The sequence below is a fragment of the Xiphophorus maculatus genome, chromosome 11 (genome assembly GCF_002775205.1).
Source record: "Xiphophorus maculatus strain JP 163 A chromosome 11, X_maculatus-5.0-male, whole genome shotgun sequence".
NCBI lineage: Eukaryota > Metazoa > Chordata > Actinopteri > Cyprinodontiformes > Poeciliidae > Xiphophorus > Xiphophorus maculatus.
Genome location: NC_036453.1, coordinates 17,736,893 through 17,759,960, shown reverse-complemented (window position 1 = coordinate 17,759,960; position 23,068 = coordinate 17,736,893). Strand labels below are relative to the sequence as shown.

Genomic DNA, 23,068 nt, shown 5'->3' with positions numbered 1-23,068 from the left:
AGCTGACGCTCATTTTCTACTCGCGGAGAAGGGCCTGCATTTTATTTCCACCCAGATTGCACCGCTCTCACCTTCCTGCCTCACCGTAGATGTCATTTTGCCGTACTTAGAAACAGTACGTCAGCCTGTTCGCCATATTTTGTGTGGCAAGATTTTGTCTGGAACAGTTTCATAAACTATTATTTCTGTCATCAAGAAGTGAACACTGCTTTATATAAGTAAATAAAAACATTTTTTCCTTACATGAAATAAATAGGATTACCAAAATAATGGTATCTGTCTGACAATACTTTAATAACATATAGAATTATAATAATCCTAGGTTTATGACTTCAAAAAAAGTGTTTCTCTCATAAATAACATTCAAAAATATCCTTTTCAGCAGGGCGTGTAATCACTAGAGAGCTTCTAATTCTTGCAAAAAATAAAAATCGGACTTTAAAATGTAAAATCTTTCAGAGAAGGAGTCACAAATGAGCTCCCTAAGATTTGAAATGAACATAAGAGGAACCTAACAGTATCCAAGATAAGCTGCATCTTTTCTGGTTGTAGATGGACTCTACATCAACTCCAGAACCGACTTTCTCTAAGCAGTCTGAATCTTTCAAGAAAACTTTGATTTTTGCTCCATCACATAATAAAACTAAAACCTAATGTGTGTTCCCATCTTAAACAGGATATTTATCATGAAGGAAAACACACATGCACTTTTATTTTGTGACGGTTAAATCATTTAATTACTGACAAAACAGGCCTTTTTCTGAGAAAGAAGGCTTACTGTGTTACTCTGCCCTCAGGTTTACCAGCTTAAGGAGACCAGTGGTTGTTACTGCACAAAAATACTGATCATAAGCTGATTCGAGAGACTGAGACCTTGAATAGCAGGCTTGTGATTATTATACAAGAAAATAATCATATGGCCAACTGATACACCTCCCCCTTTTCTAAATTACTTACTTTTATAGTTTTTTTTTTTTTAAAGCTGAAAGTGAGATTGTTTCCCCCCCATTAAGTTATTCAATAACTGAGCACATATATTCTCCTACAAGAGCAAAAACCTGTTTTACTTTCTATGAAAGCTGACTGAAAACTTGTTCAAACTTAACAAATCCTTAGAAACAATTTCATTGTGCTCAGTGAATACTCTGCTTTGTTCACAAAGAATGCGACTTTGGGATTGAATTGAATATGATTGAATGGTAGTGGAATAAATTAGATTCTCTGACTTGACATTAAGTAGATCCATTTAATAAAATGCTTTGAAAAATCTGGGAATTTAGGACTAGAATAATTCTACTTTTACAAAAATAGCAAGAAACGATCTAAACGAAGGGAAAACTTGCTCCTATTACCTCAGCTTACTCAGAAATACTTTGTGCAAGTGATGTGCAACATTGTGCCAAACCTGTATATGGCAGAAAATTTAAAAAATACAACAAAAACAGCACTCACTTATTGTTACTGAATGTTTTATTAAAAGAGAAATAAGCAGTGAAATACTGAAAATCACAAATCATCCATCTTTGAAAATGACTGAACTAAGAAAAGTCATACCATTTTGAGAATCCTTTCCTTTTACCAACCACACCTCCCTCGCCCCCTGACAAATGTTCCCCACAATTTACCACTCTCCTTACGTGTGGGATCCATCCTGCACCTCCATGCCCTCCTACTGGATCCTATCCAAGCTTTGCTCTTCTTTTTATAATTAAAAAAATAAAAAATAAAAAATTGAGAAATGGTTTCCCCTCTGTGCCGCCAGTAACTGCGTCTCTGAGGTCCCAGACCAAAAAATGAAGGAATAATTTTGATAATTCCGAAAGCCAAATCAGTTTGATTTATCTCGTTTACATAGAGGTTTCCGGTTAGCCGGGGTAAGGTGGACAGGGCCGGGGTCGTGCTCCATGTATCCATCCTGAAGCCTAATCCTAAACTGATCCTGAATCCTGATCCGGATCCGGAAAGGTGAGCCAATGAGCCCAGTCCAAACCTTTAGAATAACCAGCAGAACCAAAGAGAAGGAGGTGAGTTAGAATCACACCTTTGGAAAACATTTTTAAAATATTAATAATTCAACTACCAATCAAATCCAAAAAATACTTTGACTACAAAAAGATGAGAAGCAAACAAAAAAACAAATAAGTTTTAGGGTCCCCAAAAACAGTTTACAGCACACTTTACTGTAACATTCAACAGCAGTATTCAAGTGTAAACTGAGTAATTTCAAAGGAAAAGAGATTCACAAAAGCCTTAAGTGTAGATTTCACAGTCGACAAGGCACAGCCATCATACCATTGGTGCCATATTTGACTCCTCCTCCTCCTGTTTATCCTAAAATGAACTGTTTCCTCTCTTCCCATCCTATCCTGTTCCTCTGAATTCTACAGAGAAACACACAAGAAGGTCAAAGGACAGTTGTATATGCTAGGGAGAAGTCAAAGACGATGGCAAAAAGAAAAAAAACAAAAGCATTCAACGAGAAGAGAAAAAAAAATTATGCTAGGACGAGAAAAAGATGGATAGCAGAAACAGAAGGGGAAAAAGACAGAGGAAGCCAAGCGGGGGGGAAAATCAGGTCTGCAAACAAAGTAGGAAAAAACAAAATGGAGGAGGGGTGGGTGAAACACACAAAACAACATTGTACACAAGTGAGAGATTATCCTGGAAGTAACCACTGGATTTTAAACGTGACCGCCTCCTCTCTGGCTCTGACGTACACCGCTGCTTCAGTTTAGGCAGATTTAAGTGCGGGAACGGGAGCGTGAACGAGAACGCCGGGGCGAGTACTGGGGGGATCCCCTGCTGCGGCGCGGGGAGTAGCTGCGGGATCGGCTCTTGCTGCGGCTTCTGCTGCGGCTACGAGAGCGAGAGGGGCCGTAGCTGGGGCTGCGATTGCCATCCATCTTCACACGAATGTAGGCCGTCTCTCCCTAAACACAAACGTGTGTGTTAGCATCTATGAACTGAACAACCAGGTTCAAGCAGACACCAGGAAGAGTTCACATTGGTTTCAGCAACCTAAAAAAGGCCAATAATTCTCTTAATGTTGTTGTAAAAAAACAAGGTTGATCGATCAAGCATCTCCACCTGAACTTAATCATAAACATATATGAAAATAACATTTATGTTCTTTTCCCCCCCCCCCCAGGGACACTTTGAGATTTGGCTTTACTTACAGTTGGGTATCCATCCCCCTCAATCCCGCTTCTTCATCTAAATGAGCAAACTTCAAACTGCAGCTCAAGAGCACCTCCTCAGTAACAAAGCTTTCTGCTCTGACTGATTACGTACCTCATGAGAACGAAACTTGGTGTTATCCAATTTACGCACAGCGTAGGTCATGTCTTCTTTGCGCACAAACTCCACCACACCTGTGCCATCGCGGAAGACATCAGCGTAACATACATCACCTGCCTCCCGCATGTGATCCTTCAGGTCCTGCCAGCTCCCGCTTTGGGGAAGACCTGACAGAAAACAGAAAGAAAAAGGTGATGTACAAAATATGTTTTTCTTAAGACAAAGGCACAGAAAAGAGGACAGCATTACTCACCTGACACAACCACTCTGTTTTCGGAGCGTCGGGATGGAGGACCGTACCGATTCCTTGACGGCCCCATGCCTCCGCCTCCACCACCTCCTCCTCCTCCTCCTCCGCCACCACCCCTTCCACTTCTCGGAAACTCCACACGCAGTCGATAGCCATCGTAATCATAACCATCTCGCCCATACACAGCATCCTCAGCGTCCCTGCAAATTATAATTTTTTTTTTTTACACTCAGTAACTACAGAAGAGTACAACAACTGGAGGATCTTGACATCAACAGATCTGAATTACTGTGAAAGGGCCACTGTCACAGTATTTTCCCAGTAAAGTTACAGATTCATTAAATCTTAAAAAGCAAAAGTTTACAAAGTCCCAAAGGATATCAGCTTAGGGCCCCAATAAGCCAGTTTTGGTATTTGTACCTCCTTAAGTTAAACCAAAAGTCATGAAAGCAAAACTAGCACAGGTTAGAAAAGCAATGGCTCTATTGAAGAACTAACAGAGCAATCTACAGTAAGAGGAGTGCAATGTGTTGTTAGACATTGGGGGAACTTTGGAGTGGTTTGCATTGGTGTTTAATGATTTCTTTAGAAAAAAAAAACATCGTCACCACTGACCTGTAGACAACAAGGAAGAGATTTGATATATGCAACACCATAAAGTCGTATTTTTTAAGAAAATAAAAGGTTATTCTTTGTACACCTCCAATTAAAGTCATGCATGTGGAGGCTTTTTCTGATTGTGCACATATGAGCTTTTATATCAACAGCAGCAGGAGCCTGCTGTAAGTCCCATCATGACATAATATAAATTTTGGAGACTTATTTTAGCATATTGCTGCCTGCTATGAAGGTACGTTGCTGGGATATCCAAACTTGTTCACGCTGGAAGTTTAATGTCCTCCATCTTTCTGTTCAGTGGAATAGTTGATATTGTTGGAAATTTTCTTTAATGAGAGATTAATGTGAGGAAAGGTCATAATTTATTTCTCAGACAAAAAAGTCACTTTTAGAAGAACATAAAAAATTGTTTGTTTTTTTTCTGTTTAGGAGGCACAGCATTTCTAAAACTTGTATTAAAAATTTTAATCTGCCCAAAAATGTAAAAAAAAAAAAAAAAAAAAAAAGGGGAAGAAGAAAAAAAAACACATACAGCCTGTTGTATATTTTTTCACGAGGTTGGTATGTTACAAGGTCTCGCCTTTTAAAAGCTAGGGCCACTTTTGCAGACATATCGAAATAGCAACTATTAAAGTTCACATAAGATAAATATTGGAAGAAAAAAGAAAACTCAGATTATTTGCACATGCCAAAAAGAAGTTAATTACAAGAAAGGTTTAGTTGTAACCATGACAACTTGTATTTAGGTGCCCTTTAGAGCATGTTTTGTGAAGTAGGCCTCAGTCCTACCACATGTAGGCAACCGAACACCTCACTTACAACAGGATGAAAATATAACTACGAGACGAATGTAAAAGTGGGTCAAAACATAGTTTAGATTTATGGCTAAAACTATCAGCTGGCGGCAAGTGAACATTTGTATCAGGGAACATTAAAACAACTTTGGGTGTAGCATCTGGCTAACAGCGGCGGTAAGGCTAACCAGGATATAGATGCTCACCTCGGGTCCTCGAACTGAACGAAAGCAAACGGCGGTCCTCCTCTGCGGTTCTTCAGGTCAATATCGCGCACAGATCCATATTTATAAAATAAGTCTTCGACGTCTTTGGAGCGGATGTCTGGGGGAAGATTCCCCACATATATCCGACAATCGTTGCTTCCCGAGGGTCCTCGAGCGAATCCTCCGGACATGATAGCGCAAAATAAGCTAACCGTACCGCAAACGGACTAAGAGCGAGTGGCGAACAAAAGGCTACGGCAGAGCTATCTCATAACAGAGGCGGGAAACTTCGGGTGAAAACGAACAGGGAAATGCTGCGACACTGTTCTGTTGTCGGCTGCTAAATCCGCTCTAACTTTAATGGCGAACTTAGCGCCATGTAGTGACGCTAGTTCACGTAATCACCTTTAGCATTGGTTAAGAAGCAACAGCTCGCCTACTATACTTCCGTATTACTACTGTAGTCCAATGGTTTTTGTTTTTTTTTAGCTTTGTCTTTATAAAGAATGCTAAATACTTTTTGAAGCAGTGCTTCTCAATCATTTGGCTTTGCAGAAACTAGATGCAGCTTAGTTTTCTTTACCATATAGTTATGCTAAAAAACCAACATTTTATGTATAATCCATTAGTTACAAATTATGTTCTCTTAAAAGCTGACTAAATTTACTGTAGTGCTAATAGTTGATAGCAGCATCACAAACTTTAAGTGATTCAAGTTGAGCTAAATATGCTTATACACAAACTAATACATTTTAACCTTTATTTCTGTTCATTTTTATGGTTGTGTGGCTTACCTCTAAATAAAATCCAAATTGTTTCTCTGTAAATTTTAATGTTGCATAAGATAATATCTTTAATACTGAAATGTACTGAAATATAGCAGCTTATGCAATGAGTAGAAAACAGATATGTTGTATTCAAGAACATTAATGGGAAGTTGAGTGGAAGGAAAACTTAAAGAAAAAAAAGTATGCAGGTAAAAAGGATAACTACAACCTTGGCAGTATTGCAAAGCATAAAGTTTGGCAGGAATCAGCAAGATCACACCCTACAACCAAGGTGAGCTGAAGGCACTTAAATAATTGCTGAGACTTGAGTAGAAAAATGTTTTTGTGATTTGGGCAAACAAAATATTTGTATTTTATGATTTAGGTTACTGCAACTTTAGTGTTTTCATAAATTGGCGTATTTCTCTCATGATTTTGCTTTGCTTACAGCTACTGAAAACATAAAATGTTTGATAAAAAGCTTAATTGAAAACATTGTGTAAAAAGTGAAGATAAAAAAGGCTAAAATGTGAGTTAATGCTTTTGTCTTTAATTCTTAATAATTTACAATAGAAAGTGGAGTTCATATATAAAAGTTTACACATTTACACAAATTCAAGCTTTCGTACAGCAACAGTTCCAGTAGTCATTTCATAAAAACTTGCAGCACATACCCATCCTAATTTCAAACAGAACAATATCCCCAAACAACACTGTATAGAAGCCTTTCTTGATGCCCCCATTGCATCTAAATGTCAAAATCACCAACAAAACAGTTTATCCATAACATCTTCACGTGTCAGTCCTTCTTAGCTTGCTTTTCCCTACGTTTCTGTCTAGCTTCAGAAGCTATTTTGATCAGAGACAGCAGAATAGGCACACACATCGGCAGGAAGAGAGGTATGTAGATAGCAAACTTCTGGTCATCAGGAAAGTAGAGGAGATGGAGCAGAGAGGGGTCAAAGAAGGCTTTCTCTGAAGCCTGAATGGCTTCTTTACTGAACTGCAGGGCGAATTTGAGGTTTCCAGCCTCCAGCTCTGCAACAGCCAGCTGTAGAGACGTCACAGCGCTGGACACCTGGCAGACAGCGACAGGAATAATGGATTAGGAAACATGCAATTAAAAGAAAGATGACTGGTAATGCAAAAGTATTTAAGTCCCCACAACATTTTCCCACTTGTTATGTCACAACCTCAAATCTCAATATACCTTAATTAGGATGTAATAATGATCAAATTATGAAGTGGAAGAAAAATGATACATATTTTTCACCACTTTGTACTCCTTTACTTTCCTTTAGAAACCTTCAAGTCCTCGTAGTCTGTCGCCCTTCTTGTTTTTATACATATTAAACTGTGTGATTTACAGTCAGTTGTTTGTTTTTTAATGATCAGGTGGTTCTGGTACACCTGAACCGTCACAGGTTCTAGACAACTCTGACGGGTTCGGAACAAACAAAACTGGTGTCAAACGTTTGTGCAGCAAAAACTTTCCATTTGTGCTGCTATCATTGTGAAGAAATGAATAAAAAGGTTTCCAGAGGTCAACGAAAATTAATGTTGGAACTGTCTTTTAAAAATGCTTTGGTGATGAACTATAAACATGAATAGATTCATTTTAACAGATGAAATTAAAGTAAATAAATATTTAGATTATTTGTAACTAAATAAAATCGAGTGCAACAGATTTTATTTTATTATCCAGAAGTTACATACAGTGGACCTGGAAAGTCGACACAACACTCTCCACATTTTTTCATGTCACAGCCTTATTCCATCAAAACTCTATACACATCATCTCATTATGGTGACAAATACTCAAAGCTTTTGTTTTAAGGAATTATCATCAATCTTATTAAGTATGTATTAATGATTTTTTTGAGGTATGTATACTTCACCTGTTCAGCAATGTTGTCATTAATAACAATGTTGCCTATCTGGTCTAGCAGCTGTGCAAGTGAGGTGATTGTTGTGGTCGCTGTTGCTATGTTTTCCACTGAGCGGCTCCACATGAGACGGTCCAGCTCCCAGTCAGCTAGTCCGGTGCTGCCACAGGGTGCCACCAGGAAGCCGGGGGGCGGGGGTGATGACTGCACACCCAGCAACAGTCTGACAGAGGAAAAAACTCTGAAAAATTACCTGGTATAAACAGTGCTGTGCTGTGAACATTTATTTTTCCATATAATGCCAGATTGGGTTGGAAAGCCTTTTTCTCATAAGGAATGAAATCACCATTTAAAAACGTAATTTTATATTTACTCAGGTCATTTTTATCTAATCTTCACATTTATTTAAGTGTAAGAAAAAAGCAAAAGCCAGAAGAATTTGTTCATAAAGAAATAAACTCAAACAACTTAGGTTGAGACTTACCGAAGCTGCGCGAGGAAGACGCCCATGACTTTAGCCATGTTGATGTTTATGTCAACAGGGAACTCTGCCTCTGGCCCATAGTAACTGTCTACATTGTACACCTGAAAACAAGTGAACATTTTCATCGAGACAGGTCAAAACACATTTACAGGTCAGAAAGCTAACATTTGAATTAACACAAGGAACTTGGCCTTATGTGAACATTTTAGTGACATTTTGTAAGAGAAAAGTCCAACCATCAGGTTGTGACCTTAAGATCAAGCAAACTTGGGTTATGTAGCAAAAACCAAAGCACACCAAGTTCACCTCTGAAAAAAGAAAAATAAAAGATTTGTAGTGGCTTTGCCAAAGTCTGGACTTCAGTCAAATTGAGATGTTGTATTATGAGATTCTGTAGCATTCAGTTGCAGAATGTTCATGCTAGAAAACCCACTTGTCTCGAAAGATACTTTGATTATTAAAGCTGTTTATAAAAAGGGAACATCAATGCTAACCCTGTGTACAAATGAAAACCAATACAAGTTGGGTAAAATGGATTTTAGCACAATATTTGCTGGCATTTATTGTTGTCATGGTGTTTTTGACAATATATTTTTCTAAAATAAAACATATACATTACAAAACAGGTTATTTTATTATATTGTTATGTAACGGTGGCAATCAATCAAGCAAGATGTTGTGATTGAGTTTGCAACATTTCAATCTAATAGCTGTTACAAAGCAACTCCTTTAGCAGTATCGCTACACAGCGGTCCTCAACCGTCGTCTCCTAGCAACGGCGGATACTGACCCCCTCCGCAACCATGTCAATCTGCGATACAACTAGTAAATAACGCACACAAAAAACACAAAACAGTATTAATTTACCTTGACTATTCCGTCAACATGACCTACGTGCCACAGTTACATTGTGTAGGAAGTGAAACTACGCTGATAAACAGCACAGAATAGCATGTTCAACTAAACTAAAATGTAAATGGAGCTTTTTTGATCCTTTTGTGATAATCACAAGTACTGTCAACATTTTAAATATGAAAATGCCCATATGGAATACTTATTATTCATTACACATTTTTTAAATAGTCAGGTATAATCCTGTGATCTCACCATAATCCCGCCCCAGCGTGGCGAGTGAAACGCGTTGGAGGGCACTTCCTGCTTGTTTTGATCTTGGATGTAAAGAGGTGAATGGTAGGCATCAGGAACATATAGAAGAAAATTCAACACTGGGTTGGAAGATGCTGCATTAGAGCCTGAAAGAAAAGTATATACATATGCATGTTAATAAGAAAAATCACATTATATTCATTTTGTATTTTATCCTTCATAGATATGTGTATATATTTTTACCAAGTCTGGCCTCCACTGGGTTGATAACATGTGCGAGGCTGTCAGCATTGAGCATGTAGGCACTGCGGGTGTTATCAAAGCGTGGGTTGACACCCAGCATGGCATAATGCAAGGTCTGTAAAATCGAGGGTACAAAAACTGAGCATTTGCATAAGTTTTGTCTTGCACTTTCATGAGACAGGGGTTCCAAGAGAAAGTGTTCATATTCTTTCAACATGTCAATTTTAGTTCCAATTCAAACACAAACTTCAATGCATTTCATTGGAATTTTATGTGATAGATGAACAAAGTAGTGCCAGGCAGCGAAGTTGAAGGATAAAAACTTCATTTAAATAATAACTGTGAAGGGCATTTGTCATCAGCTCCTCTGATCAATCTAGATGGACGTAAACAGACAAGCTGTAAGCATAGATTTTTAAATCCAGTCACAGATTCTTAGACCAGGGCTTGAATGTGTCCATCACATGAAGATGAAATTATCTAAATCTTTCTGTTGCAGCCCTGCTTGTGTACAGTATTGACTTACAGGCATTTAAGTTACTGAAAGATGAAGCTTCACTCCACTCTAATTTTTTGCAGCCTTTAAAAGGTTTTCTTCCAGGTTTGCCTTGTATTGTACTGCATCTATCTTCCCATCCACTACATACTGTCAGGAGATTCAACCATCAGAGCTTTGGATATCTGCAGTTCCTCCAGAGTTAGCATGGCTCTCTTACTTTATTTTCTGATTAAAGCTCACAGTGTCTGGCTGCTTGTTCAATGGGATGGCCATGTATTGGAAGGCTCATAAAGGTGCCAAAATCTTTCCATTTTCTGATCCTTTTAAATCCCAAAGCTTTGCATATCCCTAACCCAGTTTCAAACATGAGTTTCTTGGTCTTCATAATAACAACTAGAAGGAATTTTAAGGCGTTTGTTTGCACTGGATGTTTTTAGGAGCATTAGATTAGTGTGGGCTGCTACAGAAGCACGTCAAACATTTCAGATTTGTAAAAATGTTGAAGACCATGCATCCATTTTCCCGTTCACAGTTATGCGCTATTCCCTGCTGATGTGTCACAATAAAGTAGGTTAGGGTTTTTGCTTACAATGTGAGAAACGACACAGTACACTGCCAACACAAGTACCTGAGAGTCAATGCTAAAATTAGCCACAGGGGACATTTTGGTAAGTAAAGGCTGTATGTAGGTCTGCGCAGCACCCTCTATGTCCCAATGCAGCCGGTGAGACTTTGGGTCGGGGTTTAACAAGCTGAATGTTATCTCATAGCCTAAAAGAATAAACAGAGAACAGAAGGGAAGTGTTAAAACACACACACACACACACAGCCTGTAGAATAATTTACATTGAGGCAACTTCTGACAAAAATAACCAACCTGGACTGGATTTGAAGGCTCTCATACTGTCTGCAATGCTCTCTTTGTTGCCTGGGTGGAAACGGACTCTGTCGCTGAGGGCAGCAGTGATGTCAGCACGGCTGAATGACATCACTCTCAGTACCTGTTTGATGTGTGGCTGCAGGTGATGCAGCAGCTGCTCAAGTGTCTTAGCTGTCCTCATCTGGGGAACACGAAGCAGCGCAGTCCGTCGCTGACCAATGTACACTTTAACATCCTGAGAGAATAATTATATGATGCAATCAATTCAATCAACATTAAGAATCATAGAAGAAATTTAATCAAGCATATATTAGGTTAAATGGCAAACACAGAAGTTTTTGTTCCCTATCTTTTATTTTTACAATAACTAACTTGAATATAAAATATGTTTTATATTTGTTTACCACCTGGTTATGTTCCATTTTGTTAGAATGTCAATAAAAGTGTTTTTATGTCTTGATCTTTTCTTTTTTTTTTAAACAAACATTTTCCTTTAAGTTTATTTGTTGTTTCTTTAATTCAAAATTATAGTTTTACAGACTATTTGATGCATTACTACATTATTAATCCAAAGAATAAAAGGTGTAAGACCAAGCATACAGTCCTGTGCAACACCACAAATAAACTTTGGTAAACCAGTGTATGAATTACATATTCATATCCTTTATTAGGGTACCATTACATCCAATAATGTGCTGTCCCTCTAATTTGACATCTCTTAAGCTTTTTTAACAACAACCCATGATCTGCAGGGTCAAAGGCATTTAATTCAATACAAATAGTCCTGAATTGAATTAAAATTTAGAATAGAAAAATAATGGTTATTTCAAGTGTACACAGCAATCCAACATTATAGTAAGGAATAAATGTTAAAGTGTGAGTAGTTTTAACCTCAGGCAGTAGTGAGGACGACTCAGGGATCACATATATGACCAAAGACCCACATGGACTCTCACTTAGCACATGCAAAGAGAGATCTGCCTCTACAAAAGACAAAAAAAAAAAAACACACAAGCGGCATGTGACCACCTGTGCTTTGAGGGAGAAACTAAAATGTGTAGATGAGATACACAGCTAGATTCTACAGGAAACTCACCCGCCGCATTAGGTTTGTTCAGGGCGTCCTCCTCCATGATGGTGGCTGTGCGATATTTTGTCTCATACCTATACTTCAAAGCTGTATCCTCTGGAAAAAATTGCATTAATGAAAAGAAGAACAAGAAAAGTGTGCAGGATTCCACGAATGAAATTAAAGTTTATAAACATCTATGTTTAAAAAAAAGTCACCATCTACAGCATGATCCTCCTCCTGGGTTTGTGTCAGAGGCACCTTCTTCTGCTGCTCTGGTGTCACTGTTCCACGAGCAAATACAACCTCCACATCTGCACTCAGCTGGAGCTGAGGAACAAAGAGAATAAGACATGTGGAAAATAGATGAGTCAATAGATGAAAATAGATGAATCAGGTATTAATCTCTTCTATTACAAACCTGCAGCTTAGCCAGTTCTCTGATCTGACTGACAGGTAACCAGGCCCGGTAGGTTTCAGTGGTTTTCCACCACAAAGGGACTCCCACGATGATGACCACTGCTGCTATGGACAAAGCTGCAAGCTGACCTCGTCGTCGCTCTGAGAGAAACACAAGAGCTGGTAAAAGACCTTTTAAAGTGAATATATTAGTATAATTTTATTTTGAATTTAGCTTTATTCATACTCTGTCAAGTGGTTGCACTGAGTTACTGGTTAAGTTATATTTTTGTTTATCAATTAGCCTTTTTGTCCTGTAAAGTCTACATGGTCATAAATTGACTTGGATTAAACTGAACTAAATAGTGCCTGACTGCATCACTGCACATTTTACAGTGTGTGCTTTAAAAAAGCAGAAGAGAGGACTAAAAAAAGTCAAGGCCTAAAACCTAAACAAAGATAAAAAATAATTCTTCAAAACCAAAAATACCTGGGAGAACCACAAGTTTTCAAAATGAGAAGAAAAAAATGTTAAACCTCTATTAAAAAACTGATTATAAAGTCTGACTGCACGACAAAGTAATATAATTGCAGAAAATTAGTAGCCTACAATTTTCTGTCATATACAGTCTAAATTATTTTATGAAACTCCAACCTTTGGACTGACCTAAATCTCTAATTATTTTGGATTTTAACAACGTTTTTGACACTAGTTAATGTGGTATTTTATCCTCATTTAATATTAAAGTTGACTAACGAAGGGGGTGTAAATACATTCAACACAACACTCTAGATAGACACTGACTTTCTGAATTGTGTGATGGTTAAAAAGATAAACCGAATTTTTTCAAAATCCTTTCAGAAATGTGAAAAATATGCACAATACGCAACGGATATTAAAAAAATATTTTATAGGAGTTAATGGTGACTTTATAAGCGTTAGTAAAACACATATAAAGGTACAATAAACCTGCAGGTGTTTCAGACAGCATCTTTAGGCAGTTGGGGCAAGCTAGCTGTTAGCTTCCAGGTTCATAACAATGAACGACATAAGTGCAAAGAGACAGTTCTAGATATTCCGTAGAAGACGTCATATACAGTCTAAAACACTCGATAGTAGGATAAAGAAACACATTTTAAAGCAAGAAATGAATCTTCACATAATTTGCTACTGAATCAACTCACCCACTTCCGCGGTGGCCATTTCTGTCAATGACTTGGGTGCGTTTGTTCGTACACACACACACGCAGCCTCAAGTCACATGACAAAGGTTGGAATTAAATCGGGCGCGTCACTTTAAAACGGAGCCGTTAACTATGTTTAGTGCTGCATTTTCAAAACGGAAGTAAATCTTCTTTCGTAAGGAAGAAAAGGGAAAAAACAGATACAAGGATTAGCGCAGTCTCCGTGCAACCACGGTGAGAATATTAAACGCACGTAGACAATGTGGGACATGTAACACAGCACCCCCTACTGGTTGGCAAATGCAAGACTAGTCGTGTGGCTTGACCAGTGTATTTTCCTCAATTAGCAGCAAAAGTAACACATGATTTATGTGGGAAACATACGTAGGAAATTGAATTGTTAAAATAGGTATTTAAATTATAATTTTATTGCAGTCAGCTACTAGGTTGTGTATTCTGTAATAAAGCCAATTTTTTCATAGGCGTATACTACCATAAAAGCCGCAGTTTTTCAAAGATTATTTTACCATTTGTCACTGTTGGGAGTTTAATTCATAGCCTTGCCGAACTCCTACCCCATTAATGTGCAATCAACTCCAGAATGCTCAACTACTGCTGACTCAACCCACTACAGGAAGCCTCAACACTCATTTTTTTCTGAATGCAACCAAAAAATGTTCAAATTAAAGAAAAATGGGAAAAAAGTGAATACAGCAGACTTTATACATTTACTGTTTGGTACACACAGACACACACAAAAAGACGTGTTTAGTTTTAATGTGTATTTTAGTTTATTTCTCCACTATTTGACACACCGATTGCTTCAAGAATAATAACATCACAAACACCACATTAATCCAATAAAGCAGTGACTGTTTCTGCGCTGCTGACCCCATGTGTTGGTCCATGTCTGCATGGATAGAAATTCATCCGATCTTTCCGTGGGGCAGGCAGGGGGGGAATCAGAAAGGTCAGGCAGGGGCCGGGTGACACACAGAAATCACATAGACACGTCACACAACTAAATACAATATTTACCAAGTGTAATTCAAAGCTAATGTTATACTGAGAAGACACACGTGATGGTCGTTTTTGTTGATGATGCTAATAAGGAGCACGAGGGGGAAAAAAAACCCGATTACTGGTGTGCAACGTTTATTACAGTACACCCGTGTCTAGTGACCTCTGCTGGAGCCACCGATGACCTACACAAGATCAACTTTCAAGTTCAACATTTCGACTTCGCTCTGCTCAGCTTCTCGTTTTACCCTTAAAACAGATGTACTGATGCCACTATTGGTTGGTTGGTCCCACAGTTAGTGTGAATGTTAGTACAGTAGTCAAACGAAGGGCCAACGATGGGGTCCCACTGAAGCGAAACACAGATGTGCACGTGCTGATCTGAACTGCTGGGGAGCCGATATGAGAGGACCGATGACGGAGAAGGAGCCAAACGTGGAGAGAGAGGAGCACTTATGAAGAGGCAAGAAAGGAATACTGACAGATTCTCTGGATTACATTCTGCATTAATCTCAGAGTCTAACCAGAGCTAGACATGAAATTCAACACTTCAGTCATCAATTGTCTCAAACCTGTCTGGATTTGTTTGCTGAAATAAAAATAAAAACTTGTTCCCTTTAGTATTGCATTCTTACATAGATTTTAAATAGACATCTAATAATGTAATGTTAATAACTATTAACAAATTACAGTAGACAGCACAGGCCTGTGTCTGATGGAGGAGTGAGAGGGGAATAGCAGAGCAGATATTAAGACTAGCCACTAGGCCACAGCTGAATGTGGTTGTTAAAGTTTAATAGGCATGGTTAGCCACGTAGAGGGATTGAGCAGCAGCACCAGCACTTCCAGAGGACTTGTACTTTCCAAGGGCAGCCAGCCCGTTAGCCTGGAGAAGACAGAAGGGAAACAGAGAGACGTCTTAATATAAACCCTAAAGGATTTCGCATGTTGGTCCTTCTGATGAGTCTTTGATTTGACTGACCTGGGCACGCTTGATGAATTCCTCGGTGCCAGCTTTCTCCTTGTTCAGGTCTCCTTTCCATGCGTTCAGGGCGGAGGCCTGCAGGGCGCGGCCGTAGGAGAAAGTCAGAGCCCAGGGCTTGGTGAGGGGGCAGGTGTTGATGGAATTGAGGTTCACGCTAGCCTCCTCTTCAGACTGACCACCCGACAGGAAAGTCACTCCTGTGTAAGAAAAAATATGCAGAAATTTAATACGTTTCATAAGAAAAAAAAAAAAATCTAATATGTATTTTACTAAATAATATCCTGACTTATCACAATAAACTAAAAGTTTGAAAAAAAACTTAACACTTTACAGTTTCATAAATACATCCTTATATTTCCATGACTAACCTGTAACGGCTGGAGGTACAGTGCGGCGCAGGGCAGTGACGGTAGCCATGGCGATTTCCTCGCTGGAGAACTTAGTAGGACAGGAGTGTCCAGGGGTGACCATGTTGGGTTTCAGCAATGTTCCCTCCAGGTACACATGGTGGTCTGACAGAGCCTTGTAAACCGCTGCAAGGACCTGAAGACAAACAAGGAGTTTGCTATTAGATTAGAAATATGTTGATATGTATGGAAAGCAGATCGTGACGTTCCAGATGCTTCACCTTCTCTGTGACATATTGGCAACGCTTCAGGTCATGATCCCCATCAGGCAGGATCTCTGGCTCCACAATTGGGACAATGCCATTCTAAAAGGTAGAAGTATGAACGTAAAATCATTAGTGGCTTTAAACTAGCCCTGAACTAGGCACATTTTAACTGTATTAAAAAAAATGCTTGTGTCTAACCAGATGGGGAAAAAAAACAAAACAAACGAAAACAACCTGCTGGCAGATGCTTGCATATCGTGCCAGTACATTCGCATTCTCCAGGATGGCCAGCTGAGATGGCGTGGTCTCGCTGATCTTCAGCACACAACGCCACTTGGCGAAGTCTGCACCGTCCTTCTTGTACTGAGCACAGCGCTCACTGAGCCCGTCCAAACCTGTGCACCAACACACAAGAATCTAGAGTTCCTGCTACATTTTGACTTTTTAAAAAAGTTTGTTAGAATATTCCTTCTGCATTGGCTCACCCTGGGTGGTGGTCTCTCCATTTGTTCCAGCAAGTGGTACAACACCTTTGTCAACCTAAAAGCAGATGGAAAGAAATATCTATTAAACAAAATGCTGCTGAATTTCTATTTTTCCTGAATACACAACATAAAAGCTCTTTTAGGGCAGTTTATCCTCACAACTGAAACTGATGTTTGGGTTTTTCTGTAAACATGCGTACATTTCCAGTTTTACCTGCCAAACTATGAGACTGTTCGGAGGCAGATGAAGTTAAAGTTCAAAAGTTGTATGTTTGAATCTAACAGTTCATTTCTGGGATACCTTGATGCCAACAACAATGTCGCGGTCTTTGATGAGTTTAGCAAAACAAACGCCATCGTCGCTTTTCTGGTAGAGGGTCTCATGGAAGAAGATGACCCCTCCAATGCAGCTGTCGATACGCTGGTCAGCGGTGAAGAGCAGCTGGCGGTAGCGACGCCTGTTCTCCTCCGTGTTCTCAACCCCGATGGGGTTCAGGCGTTTCGCCATGCTGCCTGAAATTGACACATGATGAAAAAGTTACTTAGCTTTACCTCATATACTTGCACAACTCCTTCTACAATGTTCAAAATGTTCTTAGTCTGACTGAACATACCAGTGGACTCATCGGCAGCTAGGATGCCTTTTCCTGGAGCCACTATCCTCTGAGCGATTTCCTGCAGCTCCTTCTTCTGCTCAGTAGTCAGTGCGGGGTACTGGTGAGTCATGGTGGCTGAAAGAGAAGGAGAGGACGACATTTTATCACCGTCTGACCACCCAGCTCTGGCCTCGTTCTCATGCCCTGCTATTGTTGGGGAAAGGGCTGACTTGCCACAGCAGTGAGCAGAAGGACTGGCTGAAGAATGACAAAACACTAGCATGATGCATTGGAAAAATACTGAATTTCACACAATCGAGTGACGCAGCATGTGAGGGAGATGTGATAAACCCAAAGGCAGCAAGCTGCTTCCTGTAGGAAAGGAAATGCTACATCTTCTATACTTAAAAAAAATTTAAGTTGTCACACTTCCTAACAGACCATGCTTCTAGTGTGGGTCTGGTCAAAGTGAAACCATTTGGCGGCAGCGATCATACGCAGGTTTCCAGATCCCTCCCTTCTCCGCTCAGCAGAAGTAAGTGGTTACGCAACTCCTACCCCCACCACGTGTATCTGAATCACAGACAGGGCGGGAGGGAGGTGAGGGGTTATAAAACAAACGCTTCGACAGACTCAGCTGCCGGGCTTGATTTCAGCTTCAGGTCTGGATGCAGCATGACTTGCTTTTCTCTTCCCTAGCAACACTCTTCCTGTTTTTCCCAGTTAACACCATTTTCATTCTTTAAATTTATGTAGTTGATTTACCGATATAAAAGAATGCAGTGTGGTTCCACCATTTTAGTCTCTCGTCGGTCTGTTGCTGCCAGTATGTAACTACAATTCCCTTCTGCACAGGTAATGCAAAGTAAATCCTCCCAATACTTGTAAATTTCCACACATCCAGAATATGCCTGAGGACACACTCTGGCTCTTCGGTCTGGCTGACTGCACCAACTGTAAAGGCTTCACTGATTATTGGTCTGTTCACAGCTGAAATGCTATGGGTTGACACAATGGATCAGGGATGGATTAAATGGCCTGATAGAGGACCAGGAGTTTAGCCGCAGTGAGCTGCTGGAATGATGTTTACTCAGAAAGAACAGGGCCGAAATATTTCTGTCATAAAGAGCAAAAAAGTTACTTGTAATTTAGTACACTTGAATTAAGACAAAACCAAGTTATTTGCATTAGAAACTAGACCAAATATACTTGACGAGATGTTGGATTTTTGCAGTGTAATTAAGGCTGGGTTGCTGCTGTAGGACACCGAGGGTCATATCCTCTGTTAATCCTCAGCTTTAAGCTATGGGATAAGGGCCTTGGGAGAACACAGGCAGGCCTCTCTGCAGGGCAGCTCTGCTGCAGGAACAGTTCACTACTGTTAGCCAAATTCTGCAGGGAGGTGAACCCAAACAGGTCAGGACAGAGTGCTGTATTTTGACACTCTGTAGGGGAACTGTTAGCTCACCAGTCTGAAGTGCATGCACAATCTCCAGTGCACTGAATGAAATTGATAATTCACTGAAATCACAAGACATAATGTGTGTATTTTAGGTGTTCTCTTAGCCAGACACTGAGTCATGCTCAGCAGATACTGGTTTATCTTTAGGACGGTGCCTGCGTGCTTCAACAATGCATTTTTTACCAGTTCCAGTGTGTTCAGGTTTCCAGTCACCAAACATTGCAAAATGACGGCTGCTCTATGTGTAATCTACATTTTTAAGCCAATAGTTTAAAAAAAACAGAAAAAAACAACAGTATTTGTTAAAAAAAAAAAGTATAGTGCATGTTGAGAGTGAAGATTGTTCACATTGATATGGTTGCAGGTGTCATTTATATTGAGAGGAAAAGAAAACCTGGAGGGGATCATGTGTCAGAAACAGCACACCTTGGAGGTCAAACATGATCAGCCAAGTGCAGCGTTGGGAACTGATGGGAAATGTTATTGATGCCTATTCTATTATTCATCTGGGTTGCTTTTTCAGCTCTTAATTGATTTTCGGATTTCTAAACATGTCTTTATGTGGACTGCAAACAGAAGGCCTCCACTAGATCCATCATCCAGTCTCTCTTTAAAATAAACTTCTCACCTTTGGTAGATATAATTCAGAAAAGAAAGTAATATTTCAGTCACTCATTCTTAGAAATAAAACTGTCAGTGATGACATAAGTGACCGTCTCAGGCTCAGAGAAGCATGAGCAGATTAGTTGGAAACTGTAGCATTTTTATGCAACGATTTTCCAAATATAGTTCAGACTTTAAGCTCCTCCATGGGATTATGTCTTGGGTCAGTATTAAGTTAAAACATAAAAATGTCACAGATTTGACCCCGTCTTAGCTAATCCTTTTGGTAGCCTTCCTACTAATTAACACTAAATACAGCATATAATAATGCTTATGAATAAAGAGCTGCTTCTTTTAGCTCCTATTGGTTGTAGCTGCTAATACTATTGATTAACAGAGTGAAAATTTGGGTGGTCTCCCAGACACCGGTGATTATTTAACGACCATGCATGGATCACATCATTGCTCTCCTGTTTTATCCTGTGCTATAAGCCGCCACAAGTCATCTAAAAATATATTTTATATGGTTTACTACTTTCACTACAAATATGCTCCCATTTATTTCTGGATATTGATGACAAAAATAAGTGCAATTCAATAAAACACCACTAGTTTGCCTGCTGTAATACCAATGTAGGTAAGGCTGCAGGAGACACTGATGTTTTCTGTTTTAGCATCTGCTCCTATATTGTCTCTAGGGAACACTCAATGCATTTGGGGAACATGAAAGGAAAATATAAAGATCATCTTTGTTCCACGGACACTTACTGTGTGCAGTGAAACGTAAGACTACATATTTGGTGAACTAAAGTGTCACAATCACTGTAGCTGGCTGCTGAGCCCAGCGATGGTGTCCAGGCAAAAAACAAAACATTTCCTAAAATGGAACTGGCCTTGGTGGAACCAGCAGCCAAAGATGCAACAAGTTCCCTGTGAGACATCAAACGTTTTAAACGTAGTCTTCAAAGAGCACATTACATGACAACAACCTGTAACCTGACTTGACATTTTGATTACACAAGCTTCAAACATGGTCATGGTTCCTGTAAGTAGGGTTTGAGGAAGGGAGGAAGTGCCAAAGGAAGAACAATACTCATTAAAGTTGTTGTTTAACTGTTCTGAGATGTGCTTTATAATAAAATATTTTCTTAATTAAAAAACAAAAAAAAAAGGGGGGGGAGTTTGAAACAATTTTCAGCTTCTTTTGAGAGAGAAGCTGAGATTATCTTGTCAGAAGCTCGACTTTCTCTCAGTCACACCTCAGACTTTCACTCCTGCCTGTTGCACGGTGGTTTTCCTCTATCAGGCAAACACCATGTCTGCATTGCGACATCAAGATACATGGCCAACTCCCTGCTGCGTCACACGGAATCCCTTCAGAAATGAACAGGAAACGCCAGTTTGATCACAGAATAAGAAAATATATGGCAGTTAAATATAATGTGTGAATTATAACAAAGATCCCCACATGATTTAGATAATTAAAATTACTGACACTGAATCTGTCGGACTATTCAGAGTTAACAAGTTCAAAATAAATCTATTGGGCACGATTGAAACTTAACTACACCTACTAGTGTTTATTACTTCCTGACTCTGAGTCATGACGTGTCTGATGCAACCATTTTCACCCTGCTAAGCACCGAGCAGAATGTAGCCAGAAATCACAAAACCTTAAACATCATTGCCAACAGATACAGTGAGCAAGTTACAGCTGGTCTGTTGTGAAACATTACTGCAAGCTTTTAACTACAAGAGACTTCAGGCCTGCAAACTATGAAGCGCAGCATTTATAAAGGCTGCAAGCAGGGATTTAACAGGCTGGCATCAACTGAATCAGGCTGGAAATGCACATATATTTTAATTATTGTCATTATAAATAAGCTGGGAGAGGATGGCACAGTTAGAGGAAAACTGGATCTATGTTCTGCTGCACTATCTGGATCATTACCCCCCCGGAAATTTACCCAGCTTGTTGTTGTCTCCAGGTTGCAAGCTATAGAGCTGAAAATGGCTCCTGCACAGCAGCACTAGTCAGAATTGTAAAATAATAATAATAAAAAAAAGCCTGCTTGCATGCGTTTTTACCAGACAGGCTGCTGGCCTTGGAGCTGATGAACGTTCCTGTATTTGGGCTGTTTCTATCTTCAGACTTTGATCCAGCAGCACTAGCCAGAGCACTGCCCATTGCCCACTGATACAGGAGCCAACAGCAGATGTGACGGCTGTGATGCGTGGTGCGGTTCAAAGAGAGGTTGACAGTTGTGAAAATGTGCAGGTTACACATCAGCAACGTTTTCACGTTAAACACAGGCGACATATCTGGTTCAAAATGGCAGGCTGTCTGCATTTCATGTCATATGATTTTCAGAAACAAGGAACCGGATTATTTTAGGGATTGGGACTAACGTAGGAAAGAACCAACAAGTATGGCAGCTGAAGTAGTACAGCTGGGTGCTGCTTAGCAACAAATATGGCAGTGTAAAATTGTAAAAAAAAAAAAAAAAAAAAAAAGAAAAGAAAGAAGAAGTGTAAAAACAAAATAAAAAATATATATCATTTAAAAATAAAAAAGGACTTCAAAATTGAGTTGATGTTTCTTGTTTGCCTTCTATTCAAACATTGTATCCACATTTATGCATTTGCGGTCATCATGGCGTCTCCTATGCCCGCCCCGCCTTCGTCACATCAGAGGTCTACGTGCACTTTAACAGATACACTCCGACAGGAAACGACTTCATCATCACCCTCCCCCATCATCTTCCACTGCTGCTCACCACGTTTTTATTCAAAATGTGTCATCGGCCTGAGCACGTTTCAAACTGCAAACCCATGGTACGTTAACTTCACTAACCGAAAAACCAGGTCCGTCACCTTCACTTCCATCCTTGAAGGTCAATGGTTTTACGTCCTTCCTGTTTGTGTGGTTCGTTGATCCTTAAAATGCGCAGCTTTCATATATGGTCAAATAAGCTTAAGAGCTCGAGGCTGTTTTTAGTAGCCAGCACGCAAAATAAGAGACATGCGTCATGATGACTGTAGGAACAATTTGTGGCTAACAAGCTAGGAGGACAAAGTTAGCTTGAGGTTGAGTAGCGCAGCATCACATTCCCATCAGCATCAACTCGGCCGTCTAAGTTACAGCGGTCCGATATGAAAATGTTACAGTGTACAGCAGTCATAAATGGTAGATTCAGATTTGATTATTACCCGTTTGTTGGTGTCTTCAGTTGACAGAGCAGGCGAGCTGGAAGTTGGAGATGCGGAGTTGTCTCCTGTTTAACTGCTGCAGCGCAACGTGACCCTTTAGAAAGCCTCTCGAGGCGAGGGAGGAGCCAACACCCCTGCGTCATGTGATGGAGCGAAACTGCGTCGGTCGCGCATGCGCCGGAGAACATCCTCCATAGAGAAAGAGCCCCGCGAACGCAGCATGATTCTGCATCTTTTCCAGACTGGCTGCTTAATTTTCATCTGGAATAAACAAGCAAACGGACTTCTAGTAAAACACACGTCACCTTCAGAAAGTTGTTTAATTAAAGGCAGAAAATATGTCCAAATATTCCTAGAATATTACTGAATGCTGAATTATAAGAAGCAGCGCTATGAAAAGTAATGAAGCC

General features: G+C 39.7%; 3 protein-coding genes across 4 annotated transcripts; all 3 read right to left on the bottom strand.

Annotated features, from left to right (window-relative positions):
- Window positions 1–1,452: 1,452 nt before the first annotated feature.
- Window positions 1,453–5,584, bottom strand: LOC102228051 (serine/arginine-rich splicing factor 1A). Of its 2 annotated transcripts, XR_312767.3 has the most exons (5): window positions 5,166–5,584; window positions 3,551–3,747; window positions 3,292–3,464; window positions 2,293–2,930; window positions 1,453–1,990 (listed from the first exon to the last, which is right to left on the bottom strand). XR_312767.3 is itself a non-coding variant. In XM_005805815.3 (4 exons), the coding sequence occupies exons 1-4, from the start codon at window positions 5,354–5,356 to the stop codon at window positions 2,742–2,744; spliced, it is 750 nt and encodes a 249-aa protein (XP_005805872.1). In that variant the 5' UTR covers window positions 5,357–5,584; the 3' UTR covers window positions 1,453–2,741. The 2 variants fall into 2 exon arrangements, 1 of the variants encoding a protein (XP_005805872.1); XM_005805815.3 differs by having other exon boundaries at window positions 1,453–2,930.
- Window positions 5,585–6,460: 876 nt separating this feature from the next.
- pigs (phosphatidylinositol glycan anchor biosynthesis class S) lies at window positions 6,461–13,792 on the bottom strand. The gene is made up of 12 exons (XM_005805846.2): window positions 13,685–13,792; window positions 12,522–12,661; window positions 12,319–12,430; window positions 12,128–12,217; window positions 11,923–12,014; window positions 11,029–11,266; window positions 10,780–10,922; window positions 9,653–9,767; window positions 9,410–9,555; window positions 8,303–8,403; window positions 7,831–8,041; window positions 6,461–7,010 (listed from the first exon to the last, which is right to left on the bottom strand). Exons 1-12 carry the CDS (start codon window positions 13,701–13,703, stop codon window positions 6,732–6,734), a joined length of 1,686 nt encoding a protein of 561 aa, XP_005805903.1. The 5' UTR covers window positions 13,704–13,792; the 3' UTR covers window positions 6,461–6,731.
- A 659-nt stretch (window positions 13,793–14,451) lies between these two features.
- On the bottom strand, window positions 14,452–22,770 carry LOC102227534 (fructose-bisphosphate aldolase C). Its single transcript, XM_023342398.1, has 9 exons — window positions 22,659–22,770; window positions 17,402–17,518; window positions 17,089–17,300; window positions 16,788–16,842; window positions 16,537–16,697; window positions 16,318–16,401; window positions 16,058–16,232; window positions 15,687–15,886; window positions 14,452–15,590 (listed from the first exon to the last, which is right to left on the bottom strand). The coding sequence occupies exons 2-9, from the start codon at window positions 17,511–17,513 to the stop codon at window positions 15,498–15,500; spliced, it is 1,092 nt and encodes a 363-aa protein (XP_023198166.1). The 5' UTR covers window positions 17,514–17,518; window positions 22,659–22,770; the 3' UTR covers window positions 14,452–15,497.
- Between the last annotated feature and the right edge of the window lie 298 nt (window positions 22,771–23,068).

Coding starts and splice junctions, on each gene's coding strand:
- pigs (XM_005805846.2), bottom strand. Junction 11,267..11,922: donor CGTCCTCACTACTGCCTGAG/GTTAAAACTACT, acceptor TTATTCTCTCAG/GATGTTAAAGTGTACATTGG. Junction 9,556..9,652: donor CCCAGTGGAGGCCAGACTTG/GTAAAAATATAT, acceptor CTTTTCTTTCAG/GCTCTAATGCAGCATCTTCC.
- LOC102228051 (XM_005805815.3), bottom strand. CDS start 5,356: ATGTCCGGAGGATTCGCTCGAGGACCCTCGGGAAGCAACGATTGTCGG. Junction 3,748..5,165: donor GTTCAGTTCGAGGACCCGAG/GTGAGCATCTAT, acceptor TATAATTTGCAG/GGACGCTGAGGATGCTGTGT. Junction 2,931..3,291: donor CCAAGTTTCGTTCTCATGAG/GTACGTAATCAG, acceptor GTTTGTGTTTAG/GGAGAGACGGCCTACATTCG.
- LOC102227534 (XM_023342398.1), bottom strand. CDS start 17,513: ATGACTCACCAGTACCCCGCACTGACTACTGAGCAGAAGAAGGAGCTG. Junction 17,301..17,401: donor AGCTGCCGATGAGTCCACTG/GTATGTTCAGTC, acceptor TGTCAATTTCAG/GCAGCATGGCGAAACGCCTG. Junction 15,887..16,057: donor TGTACCTCCAGCCGTTACAG/GTTAGTCATGGA, acceptor TTTCTTACACAG/GAGTGACTTTCCTGTCGGGT.